Here is a 13037-nt window from a genome sequence, read left to right as displayed (position 1 = left end):
TTTTTCTCCAGTGTGGGCCCTTTTATGCAAGATGAAAGTAGAGCAGTGGGTGAAGGCCCGTCCACATTCAGTGCACACAAAAGGCTTCTCCCCAGTGTGAATCCTCTGGTGCCTCTTGAGGTATGACCTGTGGTTGAAGGCCTTCCCACACTCGAGGCACTCAAAGGGCTTCTCCCCAGTGTGGATGACATAGTGGTGAATGAGGGCTGCACTCTCACAGAAGGCTTTCCCACACTCACTGCACTCGAAGGGCTTCTCCCCAGTGTGAGTCTGCTGGTGCCACACGAGGTATGACTTGTGTTTGAAGACCTTGCCACACTCGAAGCATTCATAAGGATTCTCGCCACTGTGGATGATGTGATGTCGAAGGAATCCTGGCCTGTGTCGAAAGACTTGCCCACATTCTTTGCACACAAAGGATTTCTCTCCAGTGTGCCTCCTCTTATGCAAGACGAAATTGGAGCGGTGCGTGAAGGCCTTCCCACATTCGTTGCACTTATAAGGCTTCTCTCCACTGTGAATCCGCTGGTGCTGTGTAAGGTATGACTTGCGGTTGAAGGCCTTCCCACACTCCATGCACTCGTAGGGCCTCTCCCCCGTGTGGATCATGTGGTGCTGGAGGAGGTGTGTGCTCTTAATAAAGGTTTTCCCACACTCGGTGCATTCATAGGGCTTCACTCCAGAGTGAATCTTTTCATGTCCAGCAAGAAGGTGCTTCTTGTTAAAAGTTTTCCCGCATTCGTTGCACTTAAAGGTATTTTCCTCTTCCTGAATCATGGGATCTTTACCTGATCCACACGAGTCATGGTCATGGGCAGCACCTCCTGAATGGATCAGCTCCTGTGCAACCTGCGAACATATACCATCAGCTGTCCCTAAACCATTATGTTCAGGGCTTGTTTTCTCAGAGAGCTTCTCCCTCTGAGGTTCCAACCCTGGTCTCAAGTGTCCTTCCTGCAGTTCTAATGGCCCACTCTGATCCTTGGTTTGGCCCAGCTGGAAATTCCCTGGGTCTCCCTGTCCTAGTTCCTGGAACAAGGCCCCCTCAGACAGGGCTGGTGCACAAGGGGAAAGTTCTGTAGTCTTGGGTTTTCCCTTGTCACCTGAAAGAAACCCAATACACAAAAAGACCTGTTAGTAATGACAACACAGAAAAAAACAATCAGCATTTCAGTGAAAAAAATGAAGATGAAAACAGTGCCTGTGTCTGTGAGGTTTTATTACCTCTGAATCTCAGGACTGCATTTTCTTTTCTTTCCCTGGGCCTTGGACTGCTGACACCTTGAAAGGGAGACCCAGGAGAAGTTATGTGAGGGGACGGAGGTCTGGAATGGAGACACCACTACAGTTCCATACTAGATGCGGCTGGACAGACTAGTGAGAATGCTGTATGTTTGGTCCCCTCTAAGTGAGGACGTTGCTGTAAGAACACTAGCACTAGGAAAGGGCACCTAATGGAGCCCTGATAGAAGACAGAAAGCGCACAGTGCAAAATTAACTTTCCCTAAAAGAAGTTTGGTCTTTGTCCCAGCTCCAAGGAAGTAACCTCTCAACACTATTTAGTTCCAGAGTGACAGACCTGTCTTTGTCATTCATGGTGGGTGCCTAGGAATGCACCTGATACTTTATGACAATACATAACTTATCATGGGCCCCTAGTTTATACTAAAGAGATGACTCAGGGTAAGGTCTGGCCACATCAGAAAAACCCACCATATAATTAGAAAGCTGAGGCTTTGAGCCACGAGGTATCAGCTGGACCTCTGGAAAGGAAAAAAGGGCTAGAGACTGAGTCCCATGGGCAATGACTCAATCAACCATGCTTATGTAATGAAGGCTCAATAAAAATACTGAGGCTCTGGCCAATTTCCTGGGTTGGCAATATCCATGCACCTACTGTCACACAGGATGCCAGGAGGTAACAAGTCACTGAAGACACGGGAGTTTTGTATTTGGAACACCTCTGGCCCCTCTTCTAAGTTGCACCTTTATCTGTAACAAACATGATTGAAAGTACAGTATAACAACTTTTAAGAAGTTTTTTGAGTCTTTCTATCAACTCATTGAACCTGAAGGTAGTTCTGGGAAATCTCTGAACTTCCAGTGGTTTCAGATGACTTGGGCAGGCTTGGCAGTCTTAGGAGTTCTGTGTTCTTAGCCTTGAGTTTGCATGGCTGACTGTGTGCAGAAAGAGATCCAAGGGAGTGCCCATGATATGAGTCCTACTGGCATCACAGGAATTACCACAGGAAAAGTACAAAGGGCACAGTAGCCTTAGGAGACAGAATGTACAAAGGGGCCAAGAGCATGAAGATGGTACTGATGAGGATCCAGGGAAAGGTAGGAGAGAAGGAAACAGGATTCCCAAGGTTGTGACAGGGATGACAGTGAGGCCTGCCAGGACAAGGCTCATAAGGCAGGAGGTGAGCAGGACTGGGCTGGACATACTGAGCCTGGTTTGCCCGAGGAGCAGTCTGGTAAAAAGACTCGCAAGATACACGTGATCTAGATGAGAAAATGATAATACTGTACTTGAAGACATTAATGGTCAAAAAATTTTCCATATAAATCAGTGGTAATTTAGGGGCGCCTGGGTGGCTCAGTTGGTTAAGCGACTGCCTTCGGCTCAGGTCATGATCCTGGAGTCCCGGGATCGAGTCCCGCATCGGGCTCCCTGCTCGGCAGGGAGTCTGCTTCTCCCTCTGACCCTCCTCCCTCTCATGCTCTCTCTCTCAAATAAATAAAATCTTAAAAAAAATAAAAATAAAAATAAAATAATAAATAAATCAGTTGGTAATTTCTTCTACACTTTATGCCATTTCGGCTAATGAAAAGTTTCCCAGGAACGCTCTAATTCTGCATAGTGGGGAAGCCTGTATGTCCATCATTACTCAACAAAACCCGGGGGAGGAGGGACTTAATAATATAAAACTGACAATTCTACCCAAGTGAATAAAAAAATTCAATACAATTCCCTATAAAATGGCAACTGGGTCATCAAGGAACTTCAGAGTCTGATGGTAGGACTTGTAGGGAAGATCAAACAGGCAAGAATAAGGAGAAGGATACCTACCGTCTCAGATAATAGTACTGTGATGGAATTACAGACTCTCAGACACTGTGGTACTGGCATAGAGAGAAGACAAACGGGCAACAGAAAAAGAATAGAGAGATCAGGAAACACACACACACAAACACACGGAGCTCTGGTGGATGGCAGAGGAGGCAGAACAGCTCAGTGGTAAAAGGAGAGAAAACACAGTACATGGAGCTAGAAAAATTGGTGTCACCCTGGGAGTGTAAAAACTGTATTCCTATCTCACACTACCTTCAAATCCTACCTCAGATCAAGGAGAGTTAAATGTCAAATACCAAGTTTAAACATTTTTAGGATAAAATAAACAAAAATATCTTTTTGATGTTGGGGGATAAAGATTTTAATACAAGACAAAATCATTAATTATATAAGAAAATTACAGGGGGCGCCTGGGTGGCTCAGTTGGTTGAGCAACTGCCTTCGGCTCAGGTCATGATCCTGGAGTCCCTGGATCTAGTCCCGCATCGGGCTCCCTGCTCGGCGGGGAGCCTGCTTCTCCCTCTGACCCTCCCCCCTCTCATGTGCTTCTCTCTCATTCTGTCTCAAATAAATAAATAAAATCTTAAAAAAAAAAAGAAAATTACACTAAAATAAAAACCTCTATTCAGTAAAATATACTTTAAATAAGTGAAAAAACAATATTGAAAAGGAGAAAATTATATCTGCAGCACCTATAATCGATGAAAGGTTAAGTGTAAGGAATGTACAAAGAATCCCTACAAATCAAAAGCAAACAAATTAACAGAAAAATAGGTATTTATCATGAAATGACATTTCAAAAGAGAAAATACAGGTTGACCAATAATCATATGATTAGGTGCTAAAGCTCCTCAGCAATGAAGGAAAAGCAAACCAAGACCACGTAAGATACAGTTTTGTGTTCATTTGATTGTCAACGATTGAGGAGCCTTAGAGTATCAAGTATTGGGCAAAGTATAGGTCGAAGGAACCTCCACGCTTTCCTGGGGAAAATGTAAATTGGTACATGTCCTTCAACACAATGGCAATTATCCAGTAAACTTGGAAGCTTGCATAGCCTATAAACCAACAATTTCACTCCAAGAAACACCAAAGACACCATAACCATGTGCAAGATGACTGATACAGGACTGCTCCTGGCAGCACCATGTATGAGAGTCAAAACATGAATAACTGAATGTACACAGAGTGGATGAATACAATGTGAGACAGCAACTTTTTATTGATTTTCTTCAACTGTAAGAATTTGAGCCTATTTTTATGTTGAGTAGAGAAAGGATGACATTACATTACAAAACAAACAATATGAATGAAGAAAACATTTTCCTGAAAAGGTGTGCTCTAGACTCTGGTTCAGGAACTGGCTAGGGCCAGGGGCAAGACCTCTCTCGCTAGGTCTTGGAAGGGGAAGCTGCAGACACCGGAGCCTGAGAGAGTGTGGTAGGGTCGAGGATCAAGCGATGGAGGAGGTGGACTTTACTTTCAACGCAAAGACCCGCTGACACCTCAGGGGTCATATGCTGAGACATCCACAGCTGGGGAAGTGGTAACCACCTGGAACAAAGTCTGAGCTCCTGGGGTAGCTCATGCAGGATACAGAGCTGACTAGAGGCACCAGCAGATGCAGAGGCCGGTTAGGAGACTAGCAGCGTCCCCCAGAGAAAAGATGATAGGAGCGTGCACGGAGCGTGGGGACGGGTCTGAGGAAGGTGGTGCAAGTGATGGGATTCAGGAGATGTACAAGATGTGCAATGCACAGGACTGGGGCATGGCCGGATGTGGGGACTGAGGACCTTTAGCACCTGACTATATGATTATCGGTCAGTCTGTATTTTCTCCTTTGAAATGTCATTTCATGATAAATATCTATTTTTCTCTTAACTGGTTTGCATTTTCTTTTTGATTTACAGGGATTCTTTGTATATTCCTTCTGTTATTCTTTTTGTGTGTGTTATGAAGTGTGGAGGTGTGAGGAGGTGTGGAGGTGTTAGGAGGTTAGGAGGTGTGAGGAATTCTCTGAGGCTGTACCCAGTCTCTAACCTGCTTGGGTGGCAGGACCATTCACTGAAACTTGGGAGGTAAAAGGAGTGAGCAACATTCTGGGTCCCCTGCCAGGCACGCTGACTTCGGGTCAAAGGGCTCCGTGGCTTCCAAACCCCAGAGAGGCCAGACAGGGAACCAGGGCCAGTGGTCTCCTCCTGGTCTTGAGCCTGCAGGGTCTCCCACGTGCCCACATCTTGGCTCCTACCTGGATAGGTGATTTGAGACAGGTCTCTCTTCACCGTCCACAGCTCCTGCCCGTGCTCCAGCTGGTAGATCAGCTCAGGTCTAGGAACAGGACACCCTGTTCACAGAGAAAGAAAGAAGACACTAGGGTTTCTGTGAAAAGAAAGAAAACCTCTCAATCTAGTCTGGGACTTCAGGATGTGGATATGACCTCGGAATGAAGCTACTCCCATCCACACTAATAAAATACTAACCTGTCACCTGGAAACAGGCACAAACACCACTGCTGGGATCTAAAGACTTTAGACAGTAGTGCTGGCCGTGTAGACAGCACCTATTCCCTTTGGCTTCCAGCACACAGAATCCCAGGGAATATGACCCCCTCCTTCCAGAAAGTGTTTCCTAATCAATCCAAGTGAGTCTCAACCATGCGTGCATCAACACCTCCTGGGATGTCGGGTTCACATCCAATGGAAACGAAATCTCTGTAGGTGAGGCCTGGATATCGGCAGATTGTAAAACCTCTCCAGATGATTCCGGCATCAAAGGAAGGTTGAAAAACCAGTCTCTACCAACCTGCAAGTGGCATTCCTCAATCACCAATAGTTAGAGGTACGCAACTTTAGAAAGCTCTATTCCAGGATGGCTGAATGAGGGGATCTGCTGCTCCTGTTGTCTAGCGGCATCCCGGGACTTTTGTGAGGGAACCTGCCTAAAAGACCTAGACCACAGAGAGGAAGTAAAGAAACACGCAGCTGGGTTATCACCCACCCACCTGGGAGTCAGTCCCACCTCTGAGCTTCTTATTACGTGAGATAATAAATTTCCTTCAGGGTGAAGACTGAGCTGTTCTGTCATATGTAGCCAAACACAGATGCAGGGTAAAAAGACACAGGACTCTATCGAGAAGTCAAGGGCAGAGGCACCAGGACCCACAGAAGGCTGCTCTGGCAGATCCTGAACAACACCCCAAGATTATCAGTCGTCACTAAGCAAATCCCGCTCGTATCTGCTACACGCTCAGCACAGGGCCCAGTAATGGGGCAGTGGAAAGGGGAGGAAGACTCCCCTTCAGCTCTCTGGGGCTTTGGGAAGCTGAAAGCCCAAGAGAAAAAGGAGGGGTGTGCGCTTTAAAACTCATGTACCAAGCAAATACCAGGTCTAGAAAACATAACTCATTCTAAACTATTTATTGATTTAAAATAGTAACAAACCCCTAGATACAGAGGGAGAAAATAAAAGATAAATAAGACACGGGATATAACTAAATCACAGTCTATAATTTGACCTAATTGGAAATGCAAAATTTATATACTAAAAACTTATATAGTAAGTCATATACAATAATTATGCACAGCATAACAAAAATTTTATCACCAAAACATAACACGGCACTGATTGGTTTTTCTGACTCTACAATATAGGTCTGCGTTAACTTTAGAATTTGCTAAAATGCAGCGAATGACAAAACTTCATACATTTAATTAATACTAGGGCTCAAATCATAATGATACCTGGAGATCACACTAAATTTAAATATTACTCTGCCCAAACTTAAAAAGCAGCGAAATAGAGAGGAAAAATGCGTATGTCTCACTCTAACTGTAGACTTGCCTATATTTCCCCTATTCATAGTATCCATTGTCCTAAAACGTCCCATTTTGGGCATGGATGCTCACAGACTGACTTGGTAAAATGGGACCCACAAGCACCAGTTAAGACAGCGAACGTGGCCCAACGGAAGCTGGAAAAGGGCCTCCAGGAGCAAAACTGCATATAACCGCTAATCAATAAAGGAATGACTGTCCTACTGCTCTGTTTGGCGGTCCAGTTGGATCTGTTCTTAACCCGGGAAAAGAAAGGGCTCCTCCTGGCGGGGTACTACAGTCTTAATGCGGTGGTCCATCCATTAGGGTTCCTGCTAAGGACCGAGTGTGTCTGCCCCTGAATGTCATTACTTAGCCCAAATTCCCAGTGTGATCACATCTGAAGATAGGGCCTGCACGGGGGTAATTACGGTTAAATGAGGTCGCGGGGATGTGGCCCCAATCTGGGAGGACTGGTGTCCCTAAAGAGGCGGATGGAGCGGCCTTCCCGAGCCAGAGGCAGGGCCACGTGAGGACCAGCACGAAGGCAGCAGCCAGGAAGAGCTCATCACCAGAAACCCGTCTGCCGGCACCTCAGGGCTGGGACTTCCAGCCTCCAGAATGCCACGAAAATAAAGCTGTTGTTTAAGCCACACAGTCTGGCAGCCAGGGCTGATCCACACAATCCACACACCCAATATCCAATATAAATAAATTAATAACGTTATCGAGTCAACAACCGGGCGACGATCTTGGGCTTACAGATCTGGTGGACCGTGTTCTGTTCAGGGCCTGTTTCAACGGCTTCTCTGCCAGCCTGCCTTTATTCTGAAGGTAAACACTTCTTCTTTCCCAGGCTGCCTGTGAGGCTGGCTCCACAGCTCGGCCGCTGCAAACAGTCTCTGCACACAAGAGCTTAACTGCACCCACCTTTCTCCAGTAGCACAGGTATGATGGTACATTGATGACAGCCTCGTCCAAGGAAATTCATTCGACACATTCATATGGATACATAAATCCAGTCTTTTAGTCCCATTGTGGGGACAGTTTCAGCTACTACTACTACTTAGAATTATTTGGGGGCTGGTGACTACATTCCTCATTTATAAATTTTATTTAATCTCACTACTGCTGTTAGTTACAAACCAGCCCAACAAAGGATTCCCTCCAACAAAGACTCTAAGATCTCTTCAAAATACTGTTAACAGCACAAGCTCAGCACAGCTCCTGAGGACTCTGTAAGACAGAATGGAACCCCATCTGGGCCCTCTGGCCTAACTCCACTTGTAGGAGGTGGTAGCTTCTCCTGTCCTCAGTCCCATGCCAGATGCTACGGTGCCGGAGGAGGCCAGCCCTCCCCCAGACCCTCTGGCTACCTGGAAAGTCCCTTGAGATTAACAGAGTGAACAGTTACGGGAGTTTGTGGACCATTAGAAAGACACTGCTATCCATCATGCACGATGGAGTTCAGTGGAATGTTGCTTTCTATTCCTGAGCCAGAATGTTCTAAATAAAAAATGGGACCTAAGAAACATTACTTGGCCAAACTTCGGGGGGGGGGGGGGGGTATCTTAGCGCCAAACGCCCTGATTAACAAATGGCCCCATCTCCACATTCATAATAAAGTGCTGGGCCATTGCCTAAAAATGGTCTGCTTTGCGGTAAAGAACTCTTCAGAACCTCTTGTCTCACAGACACTCCTAATAGAAGTCAAAAATCACACATCTCTGCACATACAGCCACAACACAAAGCTCTGCCAGGACATTCCTTATTCCCTTCAGAGTTGCAGGCAATACTGGTAATAGACACACATTTCACTTCTCAAATGACGCAATGCTACATACGCTCTGGGAAGAGACATTCAACAGAGCTTTCATGGCCCAGACATGCCCCAAGTCGCTGGTTTAAGTAAAAGACATAATGGTCACTTGAAACTACTCCTTTTAAATTCCAGTGTGACAAATAAACCCCTAAATGGGTCTCTATCTTGCCTTAATAAAAGGCCTCTTGGCCTACTTACACCCCACACTAACACCACTGTTTCAACCAAGCATGGCAAAAACCCCATCAACCTGAGTGGGCACTCATTTGCAAAGGATACCCCAGTCACACACCCAGACAACATCGTCCCAGACCAGCACCTCAACAATGAAGACGACTCCACCCCCTGATGTTAAAACCTTCACCCCAGCAAATGTCCACAGATTGCCTCTCCTAAGACAGAAATTAGACACAGGACCTTTTTTGCTTTCTATTAGGAATTCTATTATGTTCCGGAGGTGACTTTTAAAAAACTTCTAAGGAGGAAGGGTAAGGGTAACGAATCATGTGAATATAACACTGGAACATTCGGTTCCATCCCTTAACCTCTGTGGAGGCAAGAAGGGCTGGAGATTGAGTCCAGTCACCAACGGCCAGTGATTTCATCAATTATGCCTATGTAATGAAGCTTTCACAAAATCCCTAACTAAAGTCGTTCAGTGAGTTTCCAGGTTGGTTAACACAACGAGGTGCTAGAAGGGTGGCAAGCCTAGAGGGCATGGAAGCTCAGTGTCCTGTCCTATGTACCTTGTTTGCATCTCTTCCATTTAGTGGTTTCTGAATTTAAAACAGGTAATATTAAGTAAGGTGCTTTCCTAAGTTCTGTGAGCCACCCTAGCAAATTATCAACTCTGAGGAAGGGGTCCTATCTCTGATTCACAACCAGTTGATCAGGACAGGTGACAACCTGGACTTGGGACTGGCATCTGAAGTGGATGGGTGGGAGGGCAAGGGGCTGCCCTAGGAGACTGAGCCCTTAACCTGTGGGATCTGTGCTAACTCCAGGTAGTCAGTGTCAGAACTGCATGGTGTGAAAACAAAATTTTAGTATCAGAAGTTGCTGAGTAGAGGAAAAAGTTTTTCTTTTACACACAACTACAACACACACGGGCACGTGTGTACAAGTGTATGCATGTGTATATATACACAAAAATACACACCTACAGATATGTAAAATATACAATAGCACCTCCCTGTGTCGTCTGTCACTAAGTCACCTCTATAAATTAAAATCTTTTAAGTACAGGGCGCCTGGGTGGCTCAGTTGGTTAAGCGACTGCCTTCGGCTCAGGTCATGATCCTGGAGACCCGGGATCGAGTCCCGCATCGGGCTCCCAGCTCAGCAGGGAGTCTGCTTCTCCCTCTGACCCTCCTCCCTCTCATGCTCTCTGTCTCTCATTCTCTCTCTCAAATAAATAAATAAAATCTTTAAAAAAAAAAAAAATCTTTTAAGTACAAATTAATAGAGGGGGAATGCTGTGGCAATTTAAACGAGTGGAGCATGAATAGGCCCGAACAGTCCTGCTTGGTCAGTGCTCAGGGCATCTGTGCTGATGATTATGAACTGCTTTTTAACATGACTCATGTTTAATTTTTCTTATTTTCTTCAAAGAAAGAATCTTGCATCACTCTGGTAAATGGGAAACCTAGAGTCACTTCCTTTGGTGGCAGGTCACCACGAAAACTCAGCAATGAAATCAAAATGATGTTAAGTCCCAGTGACCTCATGCTCCCTACTCAGGGCTATAAACTCAAGGGTACTCCGTTTTAAAGGGAAAAGTACCAACAATTGGAGGGTGAGGGGAATGAAGAAAGTATATTAAGATTCAGCACTAAATCCAGACTTGCCATCAAAAACAATCAGAAGGCAGGAAAGGATTATGTCAGAGTGTCTCTCAATGTCCGTTGATGAAGTATTCCTACACTCTCTGAAACAAGGTTTCTCAATCTGGCATAATTACTTGGGTTCATGGGCATGATTATTTAGGTCAAGATAATTCTTTGTTGGGAAGACAGGGAGGAAACTGTCCTGGGCATTGTAAGGATGTGTTGGCAGCATTCCAGGTCTCCACCCACTAGGTGCCTGTCCCACCTCCATCCCACCTGTGACAACCAAAAATCTCTCCAGACGCTGACCAGTGTCTCCGGGGACGACACCATCACTGGATGAGAACCACTGGCATAGAGAGTTATAACCAGGATGATGAGACAAGTGAGGGGGTGGGGAAGGGCCTCCATGAGATCTGCAGGTCAGGACACAGCTGGCGAGGTAGTGATTATGCACAGAAGGGGTGACCGTGTGAGAGGCTGAAATGCCCAAGAACACTCCCCAGGCAGACACAACTGCAAGCAGAGGCCCGAGGCAGGGCTGCGCGTGGGGAAATCACTAGAAGCCCTGCACAGCCAGAGCACAGTGAGCTCAGGGAAAGCACTGACGGTGACGGATGAGGTCAGCAGGAAAAGAGTAGACTTTTTATTTTGAAACACTTTGTTATGAAATATTTAATCTAGCCAACTTTTCTAATTTTGCTTTTTCTCTTCTCACTGACAGACATAATTCCAGTTCTCTAAGAACAGGCATGTCTCATCCTAAGCTCTGGATTTATAGCCCTCCTTTCCCTCAAATTGAATGGCATCGTGGTCATTCTCCTCAAGCAGAGAAACATCTAAGCTGGTGTTTCTCAACCGTGGCACTCTGGATGCTGCAGGCGGGATAATCCTTCATTGAGGACGGCGGTCTTGTCCATCGAAGGATGTTTACGGCATCTTTGGACTCTAACCACTAGATGCCAGGACCACCTGCACCCAAGGCCAGACAGCCCAAAGTGGCTGCAAACACTGCCAAATGTCTCCTGGGGGTACAAATCCCAACTGCTGAGAAGTATTACTCTAACCTCTCTCTTGTACTGGCAGAGGATGTTGGCCCTTGAAACAAGTGATAATCTCGGAGGCACACAGACACAAAGGAGCCCCATAACCGAGATCATGTCGTTTGGGACAATACCTGTTGGCACTGAAGGCAAAGGCCTCCCGGGGGCCTGCCTGACTCACTCTCTTCTTGGAGAACATCCCATCACTCACAGCCCTGCTGAGGACACTTGAGCCAATCAGGCTCACGCAGTCAGCTCCCTCTCTGGAATGTGAAATAGGAACCTCGGATGGAGGCCAGTCTGCGCTGGGCACTGGGTGAGAGGTCCAGAGAAGTACTGGCTCGGGTGGCCATTCCTGCCCCAAGGACACCCCACACAGCCCAGCAGCACACAGAGAAAGAGGAACAACATAAACACGCAAAGACGCGGACACCAGGAATCCGGGGGCCAGAGAGAGCAGGGCCAGGTGGCCAGTCCTGTCACAACTTGATGAGGCAGAAAAAAACCTTTCTGCATACAGTGACATGAGCAGAGAGAGCCAGAGAGAGAAGCCAGGACAAGAGACCAGAAGCCAGGGTATAATCGTGGTGGTTGCCAGTTCCTCTATCAGTCCCTCACAGGACCCAGCTGGAAACCCTCCCTCTGGGTCTGCAGAACAGCCCCCTTCCTTCCATTACTTTCCAGGAGCCAAAGAGGAACTGTTTCCTGCCCAAACAGACACAGGAGAGCAGGCCCAAAGAGACGAGTCTAGAAAATGACCGAAGCTGCAGGCGGGCGGGCGGGTGGAGGGGCGGGGGGGGGCTCCAGAGGCCTTCTTGACCAGCCAGGCCTGGAGCCAGAGGGTGCTCTGACAAGAAGGTGGCAGGTCCCCCCATGGTGGAGCGGGGAGGACTCACCCAGAGACACCAGAAGGCCACAGTTTTCCAGCATCACCTCCTGGTACAGGGTCCTCTGGGCCGGGTCCAGCTGCCCCCACTCCTCCTGGGTAAAAGTCACGGCCACATCATCGAAGGTCACAGATATCTGGAAAGTCAAACAGAGGTAGCAGCGTTGGCCTTGGGGCTGTCTGTTGGATGTGATCAGGGCTCATCCCTACATCCCTGGTAAAGATGCAGAGTGATCACGGCCCGAATCACCAAGTGCCTCCTGAGGGCCAAGCTCTGTGCTGGGCTCAAGGGGCAGGTGGGCAATGCTTCGGATGCACTACGGTAGTGTAAGGGAGAAGCTTCCTCCGTGGGAGCCACCGCAAGGTCACACAGGACGATGGAAATGACGCGAGGACTGGGAGATGCAGACAGCAAGGGCTCTAGGACGTCGGAGGAATGAGTGAGTATGATAATACCAGTATCAGTAACAACAGCAGTACCTGAGCCTCACTGGTCCTGCTAGCTGCCTGCCCCATGCTGAGGGCTTCACATCCTGGTGAGAGGGACTGTAAGTCCCCAGTTCTCAAGTCA

At 47.1% G+C, this 13037-nt stretch overlaps 1 protein-coding gene across 1 annotated transcript; it reads right to left on the bottom strand.

The window, feature by feature from the left end:
- Positions 1–3: 3 nt before the first annotated feature.
- LOC110573729 (zinc finger protein 264) lies at positions 4–13031 on the bottom strand (the record flags this gene model as incomplete). Its single annotated transcript, XM_021682338.2, has 4 exons — positions 12947–13031; positions 12477–12603; positions 5325–5420; positions 4–1103 (listed from the first exon to the last, which is right to left on the bottom strand). Coding segments are annotated over exons 1-4 (1359 nt in total), but the record flags the coding sequence as incomplete, so codon positions are not given.
- Between the last annotated feature and the right edge of the window lie 6 nt (positions 13032–13037).

The sequence above is a fragment of the Neomonachus schauinslandi genome, unplaced genomic scaffold, assembly GCF_002201575.2.
Source record: "Neomonachus schauinslandi unplaced genomic scaffold, ASM220157v2 HiC_scaffold_902, whole genome shotgun sequence".
In the NCBI taxonomy this organism is placed as follows: domain Eukaryota; kingdom Metazoa; phylum Chordata; class Mammalia; order Carnivora; family Phocidae; genus Neomonachus; species Neomonachus schauinslandi.
Note: the sequence above shows the minus strand (reverse complement) of the source record. Positions and strands in the feature narration are given on the sequence as shown.